At 45.2% G+C, this 24254-nt stretch overlaps 2 protein-coding genes across 3 annotated transcripts, besides 1 other annotated feature; one reads left to right on the top strand and one right to left on the bottom strand.

Moving 5' to 3' along the window:
- Positions 1–65: 65 nt before the first annotated feature.
- On the bottom strand, positions 66–24180 carry Dhc36C (Dynein heavy chain at 36C). 2 transcript variants are annotated; one of them, NM_001382179.1, is made up of 23 exons: positions 23582–24180; positions 23295–23519; positions 21439–21601; positions 21104–21337; positions 19461–21040; positions 19274–19396; positions 18847–19000; positions 17411–18706; positions 16905–17351; positions 16724–16837; positions 15142–16655; positions 14233–15019; positions 13973–14155; positions 13412–13758; positions 12507–13346; positions 12075–12440; positions 8747–9034; positions 8263–8678; positions 8026–8204; positions 5636–7012; positions 4967–5339; positions 699–850; positions 66–633 (listed from the first exon to the last, which is right to left on the bottom strand). In NM_001382179.1, the coding sequence occupies exons 1-23, from the start codon at positions 24112–24114 to the stop codon at positions 127–129; spliced, it is 12198 nt and encodes a 4065-aa protein (NP_001369131.1). In that variant the 5' UTR covers positions 24115–24180; the 3' UTR covers positions 66–126. The 2 variants fall into 2 exon arrangements, with proteins under 2 accessions (NP_001369131.1, NP_523591.2); NM_078867.4 differs by having other exon boundaries at positions 4967–5216.
- Positions 1032–4689, top strand: CG15143 (uncharacterized protein). Its single transcript, NM_136004.2, has 3 exons — positions 1032–1252; positions 1337–1574; positions 1636–4689. Exons 1-3 carry the CDS (start codon positions 1060–1062, stop codon positions 4661–4663), a joined length of 3459 nt encoding a protein of 1152 aa, NP_609848.1. The 5' UTR covers positions 1032–1059; the 3' UTR covers positions 4664–4689.
- Positions 4845–4919: a mobile genetic element.
- Positions 24181–24254: the final 74 nt, after the last annotated feature.

Below are 24254 nucleotides of genomic sequence, written 5' to 3'. Positions count from 1 at the left end.
ATTTAGCTCGCATGTTTTTGGGGAAGTGATTTTCAAGTGACACCTCTTCAAAATATTTCTTACTTAATGAGCCTCAAGCAGACCTTAAAAAATATATTTAGTTCAATCGAAAGTAATGTACAATCCCTAGAAACTCAGCTGGCACAACAAAGCCGTGCCGCGAATAATCCAATGTGAGACTGGAGTATTCGGATTGCAGAGTAGCAACATGGCCACCACAAAGTTGGTACTATGACCAGTGGTGGACAATACTCCTCGACGTTCGGCAGTCTTGTACATGGGACACAGATAGTTATGACGCTCCGGCAGATCGACGCGCTTGAGCGGTTTTAGCCAAATCAATGGCATCGTATCAAACAGTTCCCTTGGCCGGGACTCGGCTAGATACTTTCCAGTGCGATCCCATCGTGCACCCTCTAGGAAAATGCCATACACAAAGACGCCATCCTCGGGTCCCGATAATCCCTGCCTTTGCGGCTCTTCCACCGTGAGAACTTCGTAATCGAAGGCCAGAAGATCTATGGATATGACATACTTTCGCGCATAGTTCTGCTGGGCACCGGTTAAAAAGGCCTGAGTGAAAAAAAATCCAGATAGCCAAAAGGTGGAAGGAGCTCCATGATCAAACCAGTGCTACAATAAAAGTTAAAAACATGTTTTTTTATTTTGTATTGCTGCGTACTTTCCATATCACTTACCTGCAAAAACTCAAGGCGGCGCAAAAAATCGGTCACATAACTGCCCAATGGCTTTAGACTTGGGTACGATTTTCCAGCCCACATTGCAGGTATTTTGGCTATTAGGACGGACTTGTAAACGGCCTCAACAGCAGGAGACATTACAACCAAACCTGTTGGTGAAAAGTTAATTTTTTAATAATACACAAGTATTTAATAAACAATCATACTAATACTTAATATGAATAAGTTAACTTAGTAGCCCACTGAAATTAGAATTCAAAATTAATTAAATATGAAACCCATTTGCTGACACAATACTCATCAAAACCCACATAAAAACTACACTTATACAAAATATAAAAATATAAAAAAAAACACAATGTCCAAACACAATACACGACTCGATAGGCATGTTAAGTTTAGGATTCTTCAGGAGGACAGGTTACAATCACCGAGACAAAAAGAGGATAATATCAAACGGAAAAAGAGCACTTCCAAATCTGAAAATCTTACTGAACGTGGCCTATCATCTTGTCTGATCAACAGCTCGGTAGATCTGCGGATCACAGGAGGTATTTAATGTTAAGAAATTGAAATTGGATTGAAAAGGTATAACACAAGTATTACTTTCAATAATTTGATGATCCTTTTTCTAGGTGAGAATGACCCAGCACAGCGCAATGTTGGAAAATTGCCTCGCACCGACAGCGAGTGTCAGTTCAAAGCTCCGGGATACCGATTTCTTACCGAACAAGATACTACAGTGAACACCCATGAGGTCAAGATGAGCCCCAGGGTAGTGACGAAAAAGGATTTAAGGCACAAATGTGATTTCTTTGCTAAGAACAAGGACGCACGACCGTTTAAGAATAAGATCACGCAGACGCTTTACAGGTAAACTCCAAGTGAACTAAATACTAATTTATAATTTAATATAACTATACGTATTTGTTAGAGAATCCTCTGCGCAGACAATGGCTTATTTGCCGGAGATTTTTGAAGCAAACAGCGTTGAAACCTTGGAACTGTTTTCCCTGCCATCTATATTCCCAGTAGCAAATCGACCGGGACTCCATGAAGTTGAGATTCTGGAACGCGCCAGGAAACGATGGGCCTTTAGTGATGCCCTAAAGATTCACTTCAAAAACCTACTTCAAGACGCCAGGAAAGTGGCGATAAAAACAGAGCTCAAGGAGATTTTGGAGGCCATTGAATGGGAGCAGTGGATACAGCGTGAGGAGGACATTCAAGAGTGCCAGATGATGCGTCTCCAGATCGTGATTAAAATGTTTGATAAGCGGGAGAAGGAGATGCACACCGCTTCAAAGACTCGAATCGAAACAGCCTGCGAGCGAATCGAGAAGCGACGTCAGGCGGGTTTGCGAAAAAACGAGATCGAGTTCCAACGGGGAATGCGCCGAATGGAGTTCCAACTTACGAAGAATCCGCGAAGGTGGGAGAAGCAAAGTCCCATGTACGCGTTGGGATCACCCAGCTCGGAGTTCTACGCTCCGCTTTTAAGATACGGCGTGGATCCGGCGCGTCGCAACTTTGTGTCCAAAACAGCACAAAAAGCCTTCGATATGAGAATCGATGACTTAGAGAAGCGAATCAACAATACCGACTTCAAATGTCCGTTTAGAAAGCTTAAGGATTGGTCCAAGCCCAAAAAGTATGACAAGGAATATGAGCGGAACTTCTGCAAGGAAGACAATCTACAAAAGCTCTTCGAATCTCTGAAAGGCCTAAGAACACAGGCCAATGCGGAGAGAGAAGAACCAAAATGTCTAGTACGGCGAAGAAAACCCGAATTGGGTAGAGCGGCATCCCAAATAACCCTGGCCTATCTAACTGACTTGTACGAAAGGAGCGATTCTGATGAGGAATATCGTAAATCGCGAGCTTACGGATCCTTTTCACCACACGCAAAGCCGGGGACGAACAAAGTCTCAGAGACCACACTATCGCATTTGAAGAACGACAGGAAGCGCGAAGAAATGGAGCACATGTTGAACATTTATGAGGGCACCTACGTGGGTTGGGTGATGCAGTTCCTCTCGGAGGAGATGACCCGACTTTCGGAGCTGCGAAGGCTTCACTTCTTCTCGATTATGGCCCAAAAGGAACGCTGGAGACGCGAGGCCGCCGAAGCCGGTCTGCGACAGAAGGAGAACGAATTGAGATTGTTGTACGAGGAGCTTTTCCAACATTGCAATGTGGTCAACAATGAGATCTCCAATAAGTATTTTGCCAACATTCTGAGCTCTGATATGTACGGCATGGCCGATGGCCTTGCTGGCGAGACAGTGAGTGAATTGGCCAAAAAGATCGATGCGGATATATTGCGATGGCTAGAGAGCTTTAAGTTGATCCAAAACCCCCTTACCTATGTGCCACTACGAATAATGTTGAATGACATGATTTCACCGAATATGAACAATATTCTGCAGCGCTACGAGAATTCCCTGATCGCCCAGTACGTATTGGAGGATGTGATTTTCCCAAAGGTGTGGAATGAACTAGATCCGTTTGATATAGGATGTACTTTAACGAGTGATCTCATAGATCGCCTAATCGACAACGATTTGTATCTGATGTCCACTGACAGCGAAAGTGAAACCCCACAAAAAACTTCCTGGCGCGAAGCTCATGCCATCATAAGAAAGATCATACGACAGGCAGTTCCTGGCGATCGTTGGCTTCAAGAAAATGAGCGTATTGTTAACGAAAACTATAATGATCTATTTGACGACGTGTTCGCAGGCATATTTGACAAGTCTGAAAATCCTCCAGCCGTGAGGCCATCACAACTAATCGAGCTCTGCCCTACTGTCTCTCATAATTACATTCATCACATGGACAATATACGCGAGATGGAAAACTTTCATACCGAAAATGCTACCTCACAGCCAGGATCAGAATTTGAAAAAAAACAGTTGTTAAACATATTAAGAAAACGCAAAGAAGACAATATTACAAGAAATTTACAAAACTTTGATAATCCCCTGGCGGGTGAAATACCATCTGACAGCGACATATTTCTAAGATCTCAAATATTCAATCCAATGCCACTTCCAACGACGACACCAAGTGATTTGTTCAGTCTTAGAAGCACTCTCGATGTTTCGCATGCCTCAAAATTGGGATCATTTGTCGGCAGGGGCTATAGAGTAATGCTTCCCAGTGAGGAAGAAAAAAATTCTAACGTTGATGTATCAAAACTTCCGATAGATAATGACGAGGAAGAAAAATTTGAATTGCCAGCTTCAGAGTTTTCTGAAATTACAGGGACTGATATAGACTCGCCGAAGGTATCATTTCATAAAATTCTGTCGACAATGGAATTGAGGACGAGGATTTCATCAGCATCTGAATCGCACGATAAGCAACCAGAAGAAGAGAATTTAAAACCACTGGATTCATCTCCATTAAAATTAGAAAGCTTAACCACCCCATCTCCTGGTGAAGCGAAAACTAGAGACTCCCCTTCAGTTGAATTAAAGCCGGTTACTGAATTAGTTTCTGAGAATGTAATACCCACCACTTCCTTGGGTACTAGTAGTATAATAACCAACGATACAAACACAACAACAAACGATTTAGACCAAGAAAAGGAAACGTCTAGGGAAATGCGCTCGGTAGTCGAGTTCAATCTTGAGCCTCTAAACAGACCGGAAGCCGAACTCGGACTGGATGCCGAACTCGGACCGGATCTCGAAGACGAACCGGGATCCGAACTTTTGCTCTGGCCAGAACGGGAGTCCTTTATCCCACCCGTACGTTCGTCGGGGGTCAGAAATTCAACAGTCGAACCGATTAAATCTGAGAAAGGATCGCATTCTTCTAAAAGGCCTAGAAATAAATCCATAACCGATCAATATGAAGTTGAGGAAAGATATATTGGCTCCGTGAGCAAGAACCATATCCAAATTAAGGACAAAACCGCTGAGAACATAGATAATATTGTACCAGAATCTGAATAAAAACTAAAAATGTGTGCTGAAAAGAGAATCTTAGAAGTGAACAATCTGTCATAAACAAATTGCCAAAATAAATGTATATTTTGATTTATTTCGGTGTAATTGTATAATGATTTATCTGAAATGTATTAGTAGGAACGATAGGGGTACTTTATAAAGTTTTGATGAAAATAAAAACAAAAAGTAGTCGAGTTCTTCGACTATCAGATACCCATTATATAGCTAGTTGAAATTTTTGTTTGGCATATCGATAGAAAAATCATTACGATATCTGCAAGGGTATCATAAATAAAATGGCTTACTCACCCTTGATTCCCTTTCGCAGCGTGATAAGGCTAGTTCGGATCGTGTTCAGCAGGACATTAAAGCGCACCATCTCCTGAACGAGCACCGTGTTCATGCTTTGGTGGTAGAGAGTGGGATACTTTAGCAGGGCCGCATCGCGGTCGAATAGCTTTGGCAACTTGTCCAGAATATCGGTTGCCACATTTGTGACAACCTCTTCGGGAGTTAGTGCCTTGGAACCACCACTGTCATCTGAGGAGGCACTAGTATCCTTCAAGGACATTTGGTACAGGGCAAGGAAGGGAGGACAGGTGGGATAAGTGGGTAGGGAAAGGTTTTCTGGAAAGCGTCTACTAAGCGTTTCTACATAAACCCTTTGTTTTTTCTCCAATTTCTAAAGCGCAGCGTGTCAAACAAGGGAATATTAAAGTAGCTGTTTGAAATGTTAAAGCATTTAGGACTAGCCAGTACTTACGCGTCGATCATAGAGGTCCTGGGCAAAGTGTAACAACAAAAGCGTACCGATTATTCTATGTATTTCGTTTAACTCTAAAATGACTTACCCAACGTTCCTTTTAAAGCGAAGCAGGCAAATACAAAGCAAAAATATTCAACATTCAGAATAACAATTAGCAAAACTATACACAAGCCAAAATTCTGTTTCTCCACCACCAAAATTGTTGTACTCACCTGCGTGAGCAGAGTGTGTGATAGTAACATGTCTGTCTCCTTTTGGTCCTTCATGATGTCCGCGTTGGCATGGAATCCGAAAATGGCAGGAGCCGAGATCTGTGGCAGATCTCTCGTGAAGTTTAGATACAAATCCACCTCCTTGAACACCGGCACATAGTACAGACCCGTTTCATCTAGATAGTATGGGGTCTCTAAATCTATAACAGCGGGACAATAAAACTTATCTAGAATGGTTTTCAGCGTGCGACGATCCCAGTCATCCGTAACTCGTCCTCCGTAATTGCACTCGCCCGTCAAATATCGCAACGCATCATAGTTAACAGTCTCGTATTGGTTGAGGAACATCCTCAGTTGCATCAGGGATATCCTGAGATCAGTTTCGTTGAACTCGTAGGGAATATTCCAGCCGATCGGTCCAAAGTATCTTCTCTCCTGAATAACCGCATGGAAGAAGCACAGCGAGTATATCAGCTGCTTGAAGATCCTTGGCTGTGTGCAGGACTCATACCACTCCGGATCGCTGATCGGATCACTGATCATCGAGCGCAGAATGTTGGATCGCAAGCCCTTTGGCGGTTCATTGGTCATCTTAATGCCATTCTGCAGGACCACAACCGGAAAGTGATCCGCCGGATATGAGGTGAGCCACAGCCTGAAGTCTGGATGCGTTGCATCTGGCAAGAGGTTCTCGCAGATCTTCTCCAGCAAGGGCATGAAACTAGCTGCCAGATGGCAATTTTGCAACACCACCCAATTACCCATTTTGACGCCTTCATCTATCATCTTCATGGCAATGGGGCCCTGACCCTGACCCAAGGACAGCGAGAACAATCGATTCGTGCCGAAGCCCTGATCCTCGGCAAACTTTAGGAGTGTGGCCGTCGGATCCGAGCCAGGGGTCAATATAAATATCAAGGGCACACAGCAATGGGAGTCAGCAAACGAAGCCATCAAATCGAATTGAGGCGGGTCCACAAATCGTTCACCCAGTTCTCCGCTTACAAAATTTAACACAGCCGGAACCAGTTTATCCGGCCGAAAGACGCGGAGTAGCAAAAGTTTCTGAAATACGCTCACTCGGTTGTCCCAGGACTTTGGTATGTCCTTATTATCCTGCGGCGACTTCGAATCAAAGAATGGTTTCCATTGAGCCGAATTTTCATTGAAGTCCTCGCGTAGGCCCTTAAAATTGGTCAAATTGGTCAGGCGACAGAGCTCATCCCAATTCTGGACGCCCAGCCAGGTGGTTGGATTCTTATACGGATTCTCCAAGCCAACGCCTCCAGTCAGCAGAAACATCCATTCGGCATTGTCAATCCGATTGTCGTGCTTCATCATGTTGATGTTCAATATGAGCGAAAACAGCAGCTTATCCTGTGTTCAAAGTGGAAAACATTTCGTTACACTCGGAAATTAAAATGTTATCTAACTAATAATATTTCTAATGTAAGGAATGGATTTTCATGGAAGTCAGAAGTACTAATAGTTTTCTCTAAATGTATAATTGGGTAAGGGACAAAAAGCCGATGTAATGTGATTGGGATCTTTCAGGGTCAGGGCTTAGAGGCTCAATTTCACATTAAATGGGTTACACGGAAAGGTTGCCCGCCAAAATCAAAGCATTTCCGAGGCCAAGCTGCTGCGATGGCAATTCACTTGGTTTTTTTTATTTGTGCGCAAGAAAATTAAAAGCTGGGGATCAAAGGTTACCTGATGGAAGGTTCGCCACAGGAGGCGATGGCAAAGGTTAAGGGACGGGCAAAGGCCATGGCATAATTGACTGAAAACAGCATAAAGCTAGCTAGAAACTTGTTTGGATTACTATTTCCCTTTTGCCCCAGCTTCCTTTGGCTAGGCACATCCTTTGATTGCACCAGCAATGTAATAACATTATTCAAGCAGCTGCACAGTGGCTTTAAACGAATCGAAAAGAAACGTACACACATTGAAAACTGGTGATATCACTGGAGAAAATTCCTTCTCGATTTAAATTTGATTTGATGCTAATTATTCATAAATATATGTTAATTTGTTCAAATATTTTTCCCTGAGAATTTTATGAAGTCTATCCACAGTAAGCACACAGTTTTCAGTTACGACAACTGCTTCAACTGCATTGTCCGCTGAAGTGGCATCACAGTACCGTGTAGTTGTGGAGCAATAATGCTTAAATATTATTTTTAAAGCAGTCAAGTCAAGTCAAGCCAAGCCAAGTCAAGCTGAGCAGGATGCTCAGCCACAAAGCAAATGAAACGCAAAGGACCACGCTTCAAATGTCACATTATCAGATTATGCGCAATTACGGGACTAACGAGGCTAAAGGTCCAGGTAACTGGACAGCGGATGAATAATCGGACGATAATTGCGTTAATCCAATGGGCACTCACACGCTCGAAGAGACTGCGACAAATGTTGACATAGAGGCTGTAGGTGAAGTGATTTCGCAGATCCAACAAACGCGCCGCTATGTCGTCCACTTTCTCCGTATTATCAATGGATGACATGTACAGGTTGACGAACCAAACCAGACTGTACTGGTACATGGGATCGATGTTGGCCAGTTCCACTGTGAAAAAAAACATGGTTGTACTAGCAGAACAGAATGAATGAATAAAATGTCTCACCTATAGTAAAGAACAATATAGTTGAGTGCTCGGCTATAGGCACGTAACTTAATCGTGCGATATCGATCTGCTTTTCGGTGGCCTCTGTGATGACCTGCTTCTCACTAATATCATTCGCCAATGCCTTGGCTGAGCTCAGAATCTGAACGGCAGTCTCGTCCTCCAGAATATTCTCAGCCGATGAGAGTACTTCCAGAATCTGGTCTTCAGTCTCCTTCAACATCCGTTTGTTATCGGCACCCTGGACTATCAGGTTATTCTTCTCCGCCTCCAAATCAGGTCGTTCCCTAGCCACCGTAATGCCCAACAATTGATCCTGTAATCCCTGAGTGGTGATCATAAAGTTCAGCAAGGTAACCTTAACCGCCACCTCGGGCAGATAGTGTGGATTTCTCAGTTTAGTTGTCATATAGAATCTGTAACAAGACAATTTACTCGGTAAAATCTTCAATTTCAATTTCTATCAACTTAAAATGGTACTGACCTGAAGCTATGATTATACTCAATAACAGAGTCGCCCAGTTTTATGCAGAGCGCTCCGCCCTGCTTGAAAAGCGTCTTTTGGAGCACCGACTCCAAGACGGGATCCAATTCCTCGCCAATGTTTTCCAATAACACCGGCAGACCAAACTGTATGGCATTCTCCATGACACGTGTGTAATCCGCTTGATTGAGCCGAATCACGCAGAGTTTGTTGTTCTTCTCATAGTTCTTGATCCATTTGTTCGCCTGTCCTTGTGGGTCAATCATCAGGGGCCAACGACGAGCGTTTCTGCAAATCATTTCAATCAGCTTGCTTATCATACGAACTTTAAGCGAAACAAAGCAAACAATTTGTCACCGCAACAAGCTCATCAGTTAGTTGGAGTTGGAATATTAAAAAATAAAATACCACAGAAATACACATTCAATATTTACGTCAATAATTCATAAGCGTAAATAATGCTAAAGAAATATGTATATATATTTTCTGCTCGCATTACTCGGTGGTATATGTGCGCTTTGTGGGTTTGAAATGGGAGCAAAACCTCTGGCTTCAATCATGCCAATACATCATGCGAACGTTAAGCCACAAACAGAACTATATCACAAAAGGACTTTGGGCAGAGTCCCTGGAAAAAGGGATCTCCTCTTTTCCACTTATAAAGAATAGATTTTTTAAATATTATATAATATTGTTGAACGAATGAATTCATCTTCTAGTTCTAAAGTTTTCAATAAGGGTTATTATAACCAAATTTCACATAAAGCGCATAAATTTCGCTGACTAAGCCCCTGATTCAAATAAATATACATGTATGTATACTTCGATTGCGGCTGTTGGGTGTGCCGGTTACATACATACATACATACATATACACATTTAACTGATGCGATAACTCACAGCCAGAGTGGAAAAATACATGGAAGTGGAAAACGGGACACAAGGAAAAATAGAGAAGAAGCGGGAAAAACAGGAAAAAGTTGCAGCAGGAGCAGCCAACACATGACAAATTCACACCGAATACAAATTGCTCGTGCGAATGAATGAACATTTTTGTAAATTGAAAACTTGATGAATGAAAAATATTTGATGGAAAAACAAAAGACCAATATGCCTTCGCCGTCGCCACAGTCGGCACATGTATCCAAAAATCCAAAAGCAAAAATAAAAGCGCCACCAATTTTTTTTTCGAACAGCGCATTCCACGCGATGTGCCAGCCAGGACACGGAATACAATAGAAACGCCATGGAGTCTGTGGGAGCACGGTGGTAGTCGGTGGTCGTCCATGTGAATACCCGGTTAAAGTTCAAAGCGCATCGCCAGGGAGGAATAAAGAGCTGGGATTGGAAGCGATACAAGTTTCTGTCCCAAAATAAAAGCGAAAATTTCCCGGCAAATAGTTGGAAAACTGTTAAAAATGCAACACAACTTGCATTGTAAGCCGGTTGAGAGTCTGGTAAATGGAGTTTGGGGATTTGGATAGAGATTTGGTGACAAAATGAAAAGCGCAAATCTTTTAGCGATCTACAAAATCGTTTATATTGTCTTATATTCATTCTTTTTCAAGCTGAAACCACTTAATATTAAGCTCAATTCGATTCATCTTATTTGCAACTATTTAACGTAAAACATGCCCGCCCCCAACTCTTTACCATTACTTAAAATTCAAGCACCCAAAGGGTCTCAAAATGGACGTTCTTCTACAAATTGTTTTGCCTTTTTCAAATTAACATTATTTAATCAAAGGCACGGCCCTCAAGTTTCACAGTATCCTAAAAACCCGCTGGCCGAAATGGAAAACATGGCTGATACACCTGATACCCAATACACAGCCATCGCATTTTACGATGCTCGAAAGGATGCGAGAATGGTGCGGAGGTCACCATATGTGCTACGTGTCACCCGAAATATTAGGCAAATGAATGTTAATAGTAAGGACAACAGGATATTCCAGCCAACAGGGTGGCTCTCCGGATATTTGCCAAGTGCAAATACAAATTCGTCTATATAGACAGACGGGATAGACAAAGGCCCAGAAACTAGAGAACAAATCCCCAAGGATGTGCAATCGTTGAAAGCCATCGCATAGCATCGCAGCTACCCCTCCGGCTGTATAGAAATTAAACCTAATCCGCTCTGGGCGCACATTAATCAATTGCTTATACAAGGCGATTCTAGAATCTAGATTCTGGATGCTGAATGCTGGAGTTACCCTCCTTGCTGCCCGCATATGCCACTCCCTTCGAGGAAACCCAGGGACCCTCAGGTATTTTCGGGCATGCTCCAAATTACTTTGAACACTTTCGTGGATAGCGGCCAGGAATTTCCTTTATTAAATCGAAAGGAGCGTCGTTGAGTGGCATGTGGCCCGTTCCCTGACCTCCGAGAAACTCACCAGATGCGTAATACACGCATCAAACATGAAAATTCTGCCTGCCAGCCTCCCTGCCCCCTCCCCACTGTACACGGAAAAAAATAACTTTTAAAAGCCAGATATTGGAGATAAAAAAAGTAATAAACTTTTCTATTGGCTCAATTAAATGATCAAATGAAATGATATATAATAAAACGTGTTAATTCTTTCAAATTGAATTGAATAAAATGAAAATAAAGACGCATCTAGTATCGTTTTTTGCAGTGCATACCATCTCGGTTTATTGTGCCCTTTGTACCTTTGGCTGGCACAGCAGCCACCACCACCACCGAGATGGCGTGTCCTGGCAACGAGTCCTTTTAGCCACATGCGGGTACGCTGCTTAATGCGCGCATGCAGCCCTCCCCCTTTTCCACCTAAACACCTACCCCCACTGCTACTGTTTTCATACCCATTCCCGAAACCTCCACTCCCGAATCCCCCCCACCCCCGCACCCGATTCCGTTCCAGTTCGCGGTCCTGTGCAGCATCCGGTGCCGTTCTCACATCCTCCACCCGCGTCCGCACGAGGCGTATCTTTAATTTTCCTAATACGCGTGAATTCTAACGTTTCATGTTTTGTAATTAGAAAACGAAAAAGAAATACAGAAGCCGTTCGTGGACTCGGAACTTCTGTGCCGCTGACGTGCAGGAGGCAGGACTATAATTACCGTGTCAGGTTGTTTAATTGATGCGATAGCTGGCTTAGCGATCACCACGGGGGATTTACCAAGTGGCCCTTGCCAGCTGTTGCCATAGCTTGTGGTTATAGTGGCACTTGGATACAAATTTTAGCTATAGATTTTCAAATACATATCTATCCAAAAGCAAGCTCACCTTGAAAGTTACGCTTTATGATTGATGAGTGTAAATCAAAAGTTTTAAATTTAAATTATTCAAATATTTATACTCACTTCATCATAATCGCACTCTCAATGGAGAACGCATCCGTTGGCAGACCGCATATGTTCCAGAATCGTATTTCGACAGGTTCGCCGAGGACGACGGCCAATTGGAAATCAGCTGTGCATGTTACGCCGAAATTAAGGCACTTGGTCACCCACTTGCGAATCTGATCCACCCGAAAGTCGATGGTGAAGGGGCCCAGATAGGAAACCACGCCAGATGAGATGAGAACGTCGCCGGTTACACTCTTAAAGCTGGCCTGCAGCATTTTGGCCGTCTCAGACCAACGGGTCCTTTCGCCACCCAAGCCAGAGATGAGCTCCTGTGCTCGCTGGAGCTTTTTGGTGCAAGCCTCGTGCTCCGCCAGCAAAATGCTAAAAGGTGTAAGTTAACCAGTGGCTTACACATAACTAGCATAACTAAATCAATGTTAGACTTACCCATATTGCCGCAGCTGCTCGTCGAGAATCTTCTGGATGGCGGCCAGGTTGGCCTCCACTTTGGCCAACATGGCCAGTTTTTCGTTGAGCGTCTTCATGGCCGCATTATAGGTGGCCTCGGCCTCGGCCAAAGCCAATTTCTTGGGCGCCACAATCTTGGCCACCACATCGTACTTGGTCAGCGCAATAACCCAACGGCACAGACCTTCGCAAGCCGTGGACGCGCTCTTAATCTTATCGGGATCAAAGGCTTCGTTGCTGAGTATGCGTTGCGCCAACTTCTTCATCACCTCGACCGGAATGTTATCCTTGTCGAAATTGAGCAGACTGTCCAGGAACTTCATATCGCTGAGAACACGCTTCGAGGGACCCCAGTAGTCCTCCACGGTGCCCAAGCCACTTGGATTCGGCACCTTATCGGGCTTCACGTCCTTGAGGATGCAAACCGCCTCCATGACAATCCTTACACCAATTGGTGGACTCTTCATGGTCTTGACCACCGCAATATCCGCTGTGGTTAGAGTATTTAAAGCGGCCAAAGCAGATTCCAGAATGGGCAGCGCTTCTCCCAGCTTGGCGTCGCATTCGTCCTTGATCTCTTGGGCTACAGCAGCCTGCTCCTTGGCCGCGCTCTCATCGAGCTTCACAATTTCACGCTGCTCCTCCGCCAGTTTGCTATCGGCCGTCACCTTGGCCACCTGTTCAGCCACGATCTCTGAGGCTTCCTTCAATTTGGGCTCCAAGGCGATCAGTTGCTCCTGCATCACAGCGACTTGCTGGGCAGCAATGTCTAGCTGGGAAATGCCGGTCAAGTAGCGATTCCGATTATTTGTAATGTTGCTAAAGCGAATATGAATTTCATGAATAATATATGATAATACCCCTCCCCCCACATTCACACTCACTTTCTCTTTTGACTGAGCAGTGCCTTAAAGGTCTGGATCAACTCCAGATACGAAGTGGGGGTCACATAGTTGTACCGATGCAGTCTTGAGAAAAACTTTGCGGAAAGCTCTTGAGTTGACGTGTGGAATTCCATGCACATGTCAATGGCTGTGCGACGCTCCAGGGCGGTGAGATCCTCGCTGGCCAGGAAGCGTGTCGAGACGGCCAGTAGTGCATCCTCTGGCCAGGACTGGAACCAATCAATAGTGCAGCAATTGACGATCGAGGGGAATTTTCGTATGCGGTTTCGCAACGCATCTCCAATAGGGGACATGGCCAATACAATATGTAGCTGATCCTTACAAGTCTGTATTAGCAGGAAAAATTATAACTTATTAGTCGATGTGAGTCACAATGATAAAGAATTGCGCAATGGAAATGAAGAACTACTCAATATTATGTTAGTTTTCGTTGCACCAATAACACAGATCTAATTTTGGAGCTTTGAAAACTTTTCTCAAAGATAAAATAAGTAATGGGTGGAATAGAAAGGTTATGTAGATTTTGTCAGAAGACCCCACCGTGACAAAAAAGTTAAACAGCGCCACTGGACTGCCATCCGTCTGTACGGCCTTATCTCTCTGCTTGTCGATTTGGGCCATCTTCTCCTGCACCTCGATCTTCTCCTCGTTGGTGAAGAGATTGGGCACCTCACCGGAGTTCAGTAAATTGCTAATGTCCTCCAGGAAGGATTCATCTTTGATCTGTAAGAGTCTAAAAGAGTTAGCGAGACCAAGGAAAGCCCAGGACACAGTCGGATTTGCCAATTGCGGTTCCCCACCTGAACGTCCGTAAAGAGGAAAACGCCGTGCATCTCGGATGCCCCAATTTTGCGTAGGATCGCCTTGATGTCCTCGTGGTACTCGTACGGCCCATACAATCGCGTGATTTCCACCTGGAACAGCTCATAGTCGCATATATGCGAAGCCAATCGAGTCAAGCTCTGGCGTCCGGAGCCACCAACCCCGATGAGTAGAGCATGACTCCTCGGCTGCTTTATGATGCGGCATATGCGCGACAAATGCTCGATGGCGAAACGGAAAAGCACCAGATTCATGGGTTTCTTCGACATGTTGTTGTACTCCACCAGATATGCCTCCACCACACGGCGCAACTCCTCCAGGTCCTGCACCTCCACATAGTTCTTGGTATCCGCCTTGGGATTGGTAAAGTCACAGTAGATCAACTGACGGAAATCGGACTCCTGCAGGGATTTGTCCTTCTCCACAAGGCGACCGAAGAGGCGAGAGGGGTCCGTATTGAAGCACGATTTCACCGTGCTGCAGATATTCTCAAACAGCCAGCTGCGATCGGCATCTTCAACCAATCGATCCCCATACACTCTCAACACCTCGTGCACCCACAGTCGCCTCATGGAGTTGACATCTTCAGTTGCTTCGGGAACGGACAGCAGGACACCCTGTATAACCCTCGAGAAATCGCGCAGATTGAAGAGATAGTGGGATTTAGCCGGTGTGGGGAGCAGATTCAATTTGGCGTCATTGTATATGGTCAGGGTGGCGCCTACGATCTCGTCAATACAAGGATCGAACTCCTTGGAAAAGCCCCTGGGTTGGTTTGAGTTGAGGGAAAATGGATTAAAGGATATATTTTAAGACGAGAACTTCGGACACCGAAGTTTAAAATTCATTAATCGGACAGACAATTGTTGTTTATACACCCATCTTACCTCGTGTCCAGATGCCACAGCACAATCTTACTGAAGATGGTATTCAATATATCATTGTTAAAATCATCAATGGATATCACGTTGAAGAAGCGTTGGAAACGAGGAGTCACCGTGTTGCCGGTCGATGGAGGTCCCATCGCCACGATCATCTGCAAGTCGATTAGCTTCATGGGCACGATGTTCTTGCGATCGTACCACATCATGTGATCGAGCATCATTCGCAAGAGTTCAATTGGTGGCTGGGCTCCGTAGTTCTCCTTCAGCGGCATCGAGACATCATCCACGAAGATCACAAAACGGCTGTTGAGAGGTGGACCAAAGACTCCTTTGCGACGCTTGTCCAGCTTGGACATGATAATGTCCTGCGTTTGATTAGCGGATGTCTGCGCAGAAAAGCTGATCAGCAAGGGTTTGTAAAAGGATAAGTCCATCTTCTTGAGCATATAATCGATCACATAGACACTTTTGCCAGTTCCGGTTGGACCCACCAACATAATGGGCTTTCCGTGACGATTAAGCAAGTCTAAAACAGCTCCGATGCGGACACTTTCGTTGGTCTGGATGATTATCTGATTGACAGGTATATCTCGTGGAATCGGTGGAGCGGAGTTAACATCATCCTGCCAGGGTTTCCATTTGCCTTTTCCCTCCTTTATATACCTATAATCGAACACGGATCCTTGTTTGGGAATTGGGAATATGAATGGCTTGGCCAAGGACTCCACATAAAGATCCTCGGGCACGCCATACGTATCATATAGACTCTGTGGGAATGTCTTCTCCATCAATGCTCTAAATATTATATTGAACTTCTCCCTGCTGTCCGCATCCAATGAACCGCCAAGCGACCAAATACACGAGAATAGGAATATTCCCTCCGTTTGGGCTCGAAAATCCAAGTCGGAAACATTAGCCACATACTTCTCATCCCGAAAGTCATCTATAAAACACTCAAAGAAGTTCATTAGGCTGACCATCAGATTCGCATCCGAGGTGGGTGCAATTTCCTTTAGACTTTTGCGCAGAATAAACAAGAGAATAGGACAAAACCGAGAGATGAGCATCGATATCAGTTGCTTGCTGACCGTATGGAAGGCCGCGGGAAGAGTATTCTTCCAAGAGGCCACTAAGGGCTCCCAACCCAACGAACTGGGCTCCAGATAGATCATTCCACAGCGCGAGACCGTAGCTGGCGAGGCCACCTCCAAGTCCATGGGTTCAAACACCAAGTTTGTGGTATTTGATAGCTGGATAATCTCACCGGACATCAGACACAATTTCTTATTGTCATCCAGCACGGTATTCATGTTTTCGATCCAAATCGCATCAACTGGACCATCGAAAATGAGCCACTTCCGATCTGGTGAATCTGATATAGCAAAGATACGATAGTTCACCGCCAGGATTCCATCACTCCACTCGTGGGACACTGCATCAAATTGCCCATACAGCTGACCCATTGTAATGGCCTTTGGGTTTATCACCGTGTAAATAGCTTTGTTTTCGGAACCATCCTTGAGACATAAATAGAATTAAAATAGTTAATGTTTCCCCAAATCAAACGTGAAATGTACTAACGAACCGTTTTCTCCATACACTCCAAGGCCTCCGCTAGGACGCGATATGTGGTTGTCTTGCCCCCAAATGGATAACCCACCAACATAAGACCATGCCGCACCACTATCATCTCATACAACTAAAGGCATAACACCGATATAAGTGGTGGATCTTCAATGGATTGTCCAATTGACTGAATTACGCACCTGTTGCACCTTCTCCAGCACAAATGGAGTGCACTGCTTATTTTGTCTTTCACAAGCCATCTGTGTACATTTATTGAATAGTACGTAGTCCGCTTCCGGCAAAACTGTTCCAGGAAACAGATCAGAGGTGATGCCCTGGAACAGGGGAATATCCTGGTTAAGAAACTTGGGCAAATTTACATCCTTAATGGAGCGCAACACCAGGATATCCTCGTTCTCATCCCGATAGCGAAGTTTCAAAGCACCGGCTGCTTTCAGCACCGACTTTACGGCTCTCATGCCATAATCGTAGTGGCACTGTGTACTCAACTGCTCGGAACACAGGCGATATGTGGCCACAATCTTAACGGACAGCGGTTTGGCGGTCAGGAAACCATAAGAGTACAGCTCAATCTCCGAGATCAGGGCATAATCCGGCACCATCATGGCCACCGAACGGAAGAGAGCCTAGAACGCCACAATATGTTAGTTATATAAAAGTGATAAGTTGAAATCTAAAGTCTTACCTTGAGGTTATCGGGCAACTCAGAACGTCCGGCGTAACCAGGATTCATGGTAATGAACACAGCACAAGTAGGATCCAGTGTCAAAGTGGTGCCTTCGAAGACCAACGTGGGGCTGCCCGAGTTGATGCCACGCTGAATGGTCAAGATCTGCTGTGCCACCACAGAGAGCACCTCCAGATCGATTCGGTTGAACTCATCGAAGCAGGACCATGCACCGCAAGATGCCAGCCCCTTAAAGAACTTACCCAAAGCGAGGTAATCCAAACCATCCGAACAATTAAATACCACACATTGTTTGGCAACAGCCTTGGCCAGATCCTTGGTGGTCTCCGTTTTGCCAGTGCCGGCAGGACCTTCAGGCGCACCACCCAAATGCAGATTCAAGGCAGCGAACAGGGTACGATAGCAACGATCTGTGAGTGGAGTAACCACCAGTCGTGGGGTGTTTCCCAAATATTCATAGCCATACGGCAACGAGCAGTTTATCATCCTCGTATCCAGATTATTATCCTCCCAATAGTAGCGCAATTGACATAGCCACTGGAAATCTTGCAGATCTTCAACTTGATTAGCCACAATTTCGGCCAGGACGTCACGGGCATGGACATCCAACACTACCAGGGCGCCCAATGTGATACGATTCTGGGTATTAAGGTCGCCACGCACCAAATCCACAATCTTGTTGATCTGCAAGACGCATTTCTGCAGATACTTGGCCAGATTCTCCTTAGGCTCCTCGCTCTCGAAACACTCGGTGATTTCCAGAGTCCAGTACGTGAGCGAGATGGACTGAACGCACTGGCCCGGCCAGGTTAGCACCCAAACATGACGCAACATCTTCAAGTAACTGTAGAACGCCTCTGACACTTTGTGGTGAACGCTCTTCTTCATATCGATCTCTAGTTCCAGCAGCCACTTCTCCACCTGTCCGCGTGCCTTGGAGGTCGAGATAACGTCCACCAAAGTGACTTCCTCACGCTCGGAGGATCTCATCGCTGTCACGTCCAGCTCCTCGGTAAAATTTAGCGTGGCAATGCCTTCGAAACACTTCTTCAAGTGTATTTGCACACGAGTCGGATCCTTTGTCTCCGACAGGATCTCCAGTAGTTCGTCGTTGGAGAGGAAGAAGAATCTTGGGAAGTAGAGACGTTTCTTCTCCAGGTAGGCGTTCAGACCCTTCTGAATTACCTCCAGCAGACTGTACGCCTTCTTCAGCTTGTCATTCATCTTGTCGATTTGCACCACAACCATAACTTTGGGATCCTGCGACACTTGCTTCATTAGCTCTTTCCAAATCTGTAAAATAAAGGGATTAATTATCATTGCTTAAATATTATAATCTAATGAAAATTCGTGGCGAAACAACAAAATTTAACTACAACCCACTTTTCCTCTTTTTCAGCAATGTCAAAGGAAGTGAGTTGTGGCAAACTCACCTTATCCACGGCACTGAAACGCCGGCCCTCCTCTGGCATCTGCTGCTGTATGTCAGGACTGCTGAAGATGGGCTCCAGATACATCCAGGTGGCCTGCACGCGCAGCCACTCGTCCAGGATCTCCTGGAGCAGCATGAGCTTGGCCTCCCACTTGCTGCAAAGGGACAACAAAGATTAGCGACGTGTGGCTCGTCTGCCGCTGACACTGACGGTTCAACAAAGAGGTGAAACAAAAATACGTAACAACCCGAATCCTTATTACTCTACTGCGGTAAACAAATGAATTTGAAGTCGTTTTTTGAGAAATAGCAAATACGAGTGGAAGGCAAATTTTCCTCTGCCTTTGGACATAAAAGTAAATAAACTTTCCCGGAATCCGTCAAAGCCTTAAATTTTTTCAGATGACTACCCAAATCGATTCACTTACATAATGTCCGCCTCGAACGGTTTGATGTAGGGTGAACTCTTCATCGTCTGCGTCTTGATGATTTGATCGTCCAGCAGTATTTGGATGTCATCCACGGCAGCCAGTTTGAATGTGCCGGAATCCCTGCGGGTGGCATTTCAATTATAGGCCGTATCCCCCACCTGGCAGAAAGGTAAATGCTACTCACCTGTATGGCGAAATGGAGAACTCTACACCTTCCCACTCGTTGACCATCTTGGCCATTGCCCTCTCCAAATTGTTCTCCTTGGTGGCGCTCTCCGAGATGGCCTCGAACTTGGGCACATACTCGTCCAGCTGGTACTCGATAATCTTCTCCAGCGTCAGTTCGGGCGACACCTTAATGGGGAAGCCAATAATCTCGGATACCAGCTCCCAATGACGTGCCTTCATGCCTGGATTGCCCAGCGTATTTATAATGGGCATGTGCTCGCGGAAGGCTTCGATTTGCGCCTTGACATCCTGAATTAGCTGCATCGTAATGGGATGATCGCCCATCTGTTTATCTAGTTTCTGGATGATGCGATAGAAGTTGGACACATCGCCATCGATCTCGTCGGGATCGAAGGAGCCCACTTGAGAATGCATCCACAGGTCCCACTTGTCCATGAAGTCCTGTCCTGCATCGAAAAGTGTTTTATACGGCTTAAGCTGGTCATGGGCTTTCTTTCTCATGGGATACTGGGATAGATCCCAGCCATAGGACGTTTCCTCTTCATTAATTTGATCAATCGTTTCCATGGCCTGCACTAATCTCTGATCCAGCACCCCAGCCCGCTTCTTGTACCTAGAAAGCTGCTTAATGTCGCCCCACGTGTCGTACGTTTGCACCTGTTCGTAGTAATTTTGCAGTTCGCGTCGGAAGAGCTCGATGCGTTTTTTGAGCAGTTCCTGGTACTCGATCACCTTCTCGGCAATAATCGCACGATGTTGCTCGAAAATGGACGGAAGCTTCAGATACCACTGAAAGGAGTTACTGTTGTTCTTGATCTCCAGCGGGGAGTACAAAGTATGATCCATAAGCCAGAGAATTTCGCTCATATTCACTTTCAATCTCGCCTCCATCTCTGGCACTAGATTCTCTTCGGCATGAACCACATAGGCCTTCAGTTGCATCAATTCGGCCGTGTCCTTGGGCACAGTTAGGGCCTTCTTAGCAATGGCATCGTACTCTTTGCCCAATCGAGTGATCCTAGCCTGTTGATCGGTCACCATTCTAGCCAGCAAATCCAACTGCAACTGCCTGCACAAGCTCTCCAGATGTGTGATGAACTTATCCCTGTGAAACTCGTAGAAACCCATCCGGATGACAGCCCACACCTCCTTGGCAATGCGATCCTCCTTCTCCTTGTACTCGTACACCATATCCGCATACTGTTCGAAGGTGGCATCACTTTCCATGAAGTTTCCCACCCGCTCAGCATCGCTTCCATTGATTAGATCAATGAATGGATCAAAGTCCTGCAGTCGCAGCTCTGGACCGATGCGCTGCTCCTCCAACATGGCGCATATCCGATTCTTCGTCTCCTGAACAATACTTTCGGGCACTGTGGGTGTGAGGAAGATCTTCTTCGAGACGATTAGATCGGTATATAGTTTGCTCTCGATGCGGGGCAGCATTTGTATGCTCAGCATGATCGAATCGATGACACGAAGCAATTCACTCTGGACTTTCGAGAAGCTGGGATTGAATTGTATGGTGTCTTCGTCGGCCAGCATCACAGAAATCTCAAATCCGGGATTCGAGTGCTAGATAAGATATTTTGAGTATTATTTGACTTTTTCTTAATGTTTACCATTCACAATTCTCACCCCATAATCGCATATAAAGTCGGCGTACTCCTTCAGACTCCTGATGCATATGTCCTCCAGTTGTTGAGTCATCAAAGCGGCCACGCAGTTAAAGAATCGTTTAACCAGAGTAAAACGCCGAATGTCCGGAAGCTGTCCACGTTTGCTAGCCTTCAGCAATGAGGAGTGTATCTCACCATACCAGCTCTCCTCCAGCAGAGTCTTTCCATTATCGATATGGGAACCGCACAAGTACTGATAAGGAGTAAAATACGCAGATATATATTAAATATATTAATAACCAAAGACTATATTCAAAAATGAACTACTCGATAAGCCCAATAAATTAATCTTACCACAAATGTGAATAATGAAAAGGGACTCTCGACTTTGGCCAACTCCTTGCTGTCGATGAGGGACTTATCCTTATATTTCATGCTCCACAGCTCCAAGATGCTGGCCACACTTCGATGTATGCAAAAGAGCGTCTTCATCAGGACATTGCGGTTCTCGTCGTAGCTGCGGGATAAATTGTATGCCATGGGTATGGGTATGGGTATGGGTATAAAGATGGAGATGAGGCGATGGCGACCACAGTTAGTACCGTCTTTTTATGCAAATTATCTCGAGACCAAGGGAAACTTTTCACTCCAGCTATTCCGTCACAGCCCATTAAACAGTGCAGGCAACCGCAACCGCCCAGCCACAGGAGCACCCAGCGGGCAACCACCTAACCACCCAACCATCGAATCCCCGAATCACAAAAAGCATCCAAAGGCCCTTCTTAATGATGCCAAATGCTCGAAGGCAATAAATTAGCAAACCTCACGCGGACCTGTACATCGATGGATGCTCCTTCGACCCAGTTTGGAACCAAAAAAGACGTGATGAAGAAGGTAGATTGAAATACCAAAATCGCCTTTAAACTAAAACATTTTCAAATGTATTAAGTGCAGCGAACAGCAACGTATTCATCCCAATTATATACTACAAAGTGATAACTTCCGTGATAAATTGGAGATCAATCATGCCCGCTAATGGGTCCATTGTTCAACTTTGCAGCAGATAACCCAAGTTGTTGGATGTTTTCCACAATAGACAGAACGAGATGGTGGCCCCAAAATCGCGAAACTCCCTTGTTGATGCCACAAACAAGTACAATTCATTTTTAAGCATATCCTTTTTGCAAATTTATGTCGAGCCACCCAAATCTTCTCCAGCTGCTGGAGATGCTGTTGCTCATCAAATGTCAAACCAATACACAGGAGGACTTAACTTTCTGTTGCTTCCATTTCCACACACAGCCTTTTCCACTTTTCCATTTCCGCGGCATTGTAGTTCAAAAAGTGCGGTTAAAAAGTTTTTGGCACGCCGCAAAGCGATTTCTCGCGTTTTCCCCCCAATCGCAAGAAGCTTTTAATAATGTCGCACGACTTTCGTTATTTTCGTTATTTTCCTTATTTTCTTAACGCCTTTCACCCCCCACCCCCCCTGGCAAGACAACTTTGTCAGTTATTTTCATAAGATTTCGCGCGCGGTCGACTCAAAGGGCAATTCATTTCGTTTTTTTAATCCGCAATAAAGCCAAGGCATCCGTGAATATAAAAGTCCATATGTGGGGGCGTGATCCAGTTTGGTTGGGCGTAATTGCATGTCAATTGCACGCTTTTTTTGCGCCAAATGCGTTGCTGGCGGTTACAGGCAAGTTACACACAACACACTCGCATTCAATTATAGCAACTTTTTCTTTTACCCATTTTTTTTTTTTTTTGCCTGCCTGCCTGCCGCCTGCCTCCCTTTTTACAATGCGCACAATTTACGTGGCACTTGGTGCGGGTGTAATTTATTTTAATTAAAAAATTTGAATTTCCCACACGCTCGGAAGTTTCTAACTTTAAATTCCCGCCCTTCGCTTGCATTGGTTTTTCAACTTTGTCGAACCAAACAACGCATGCATTTCAATATCAATTACGCTACTCTGATTTTGCCTCTCAAAATCCATTTGGCTTAAGAGAAGTTGCAATTTCATCTGCATTGCTGTATTTTTTTCTTTTTTTTTTTTGCATAGAAAAAGCTAACGAAAAACGTGAAAAATGTTTCTATATTCTGCCTGGATTATACACTTTTAACGGATCAAAAGTTTCATTTGCCATTTATCGAATAGAAATCGAAGACTTTTATCGAATTTGACATTAGCATCATGGAGACTCACCGATAGCGCCAAAAGTTCGTCATGGATTGCACCTCCCGCCGCTCGGCGGTGTCGTATTTGCCACCCACGCCCTCCTTGGTTAGGCGATCGAGGACCGTGTGCCGCAGGACGAAGTCCACAACGGCCTTCTTCATGGCGAACACGTAGTCCGCCCGGACTTCGGCTATGTTTTCATTGAGTGCCGTCTGCCACTTGTAGAGCAGTGGTGGCACAAGATCGGTTATCCTGCAGACGGAAAGCAGTTAGCAAAAAAGCAGATACATTTGAAAGTGTTCAGTGGAACGCACCTCTTGAGGATCTTCTTGCTCAACGGCGACACGTGAATGGTGTCAATGCCATGCTTGATGTAATAGTAATATCGCAGAATCTCGCGCTCCTCCTGGTCGGGAAAGGGTACGGCGCACTGGGCGGCCAGCTCGGGATCCTGGTCGTCGTCCATGTGCAGGATGAGCTCCACCAGCTTGCGGCGGAAGTGCTCCCGCTCCAGTCGCATGGTCATGTAGTTGGCCTTGGCCACGCCGCTCTCACGCTTCTTCTGGCGTTTCTTCTGCTGTTTCTTCGCGCAGAGTATGTTGTCCGGCAGGTCGGATTTCATCTTGCCGTCCAGCAGGGAGCTGGCGCATTCCGGCATGTTCAGTTCGTACCACAGGCGACGCGACTTGTACTCCGGATTGGCCTTTGACTGCAGGATGCTCTGCAGCACATCCGGCTTGGGTCGCGTGTACAGCATCTTCGACTTCTCGCATAGGCGGCGACCGCCGCATATGGACGTGAAGCTGGGGATGCTGAACTCCCGATTCGGATTCTGTCTGCCCTGCATGTTGAAGCCTGAAATCGGTTCAACGTTCGAATCAAAATGTGACTACAGAAAATGAAAATTGTTTTCAATAATTGTTTTTGAAACATAAAACGATTGTATCCCGCCGAGTTATTAATCAAAGTACTATTTAAAGTAAAAAA

This window comes from Drosophila melanogaster, chromosome 2L, assembly GCF_000001215.4.
Source record: "Drosophila melanogaster chromosome 2L".
Taxonomy (NCBI): Eukaryota; Metazoa; Arthropoda; class Insecta; order Diptera; family Drosophilidae; genus Drosophila; species Drosophila melanogaster.
This window is presented reverse-complemented; position numbering and strand designations above follow the sequence as displayed.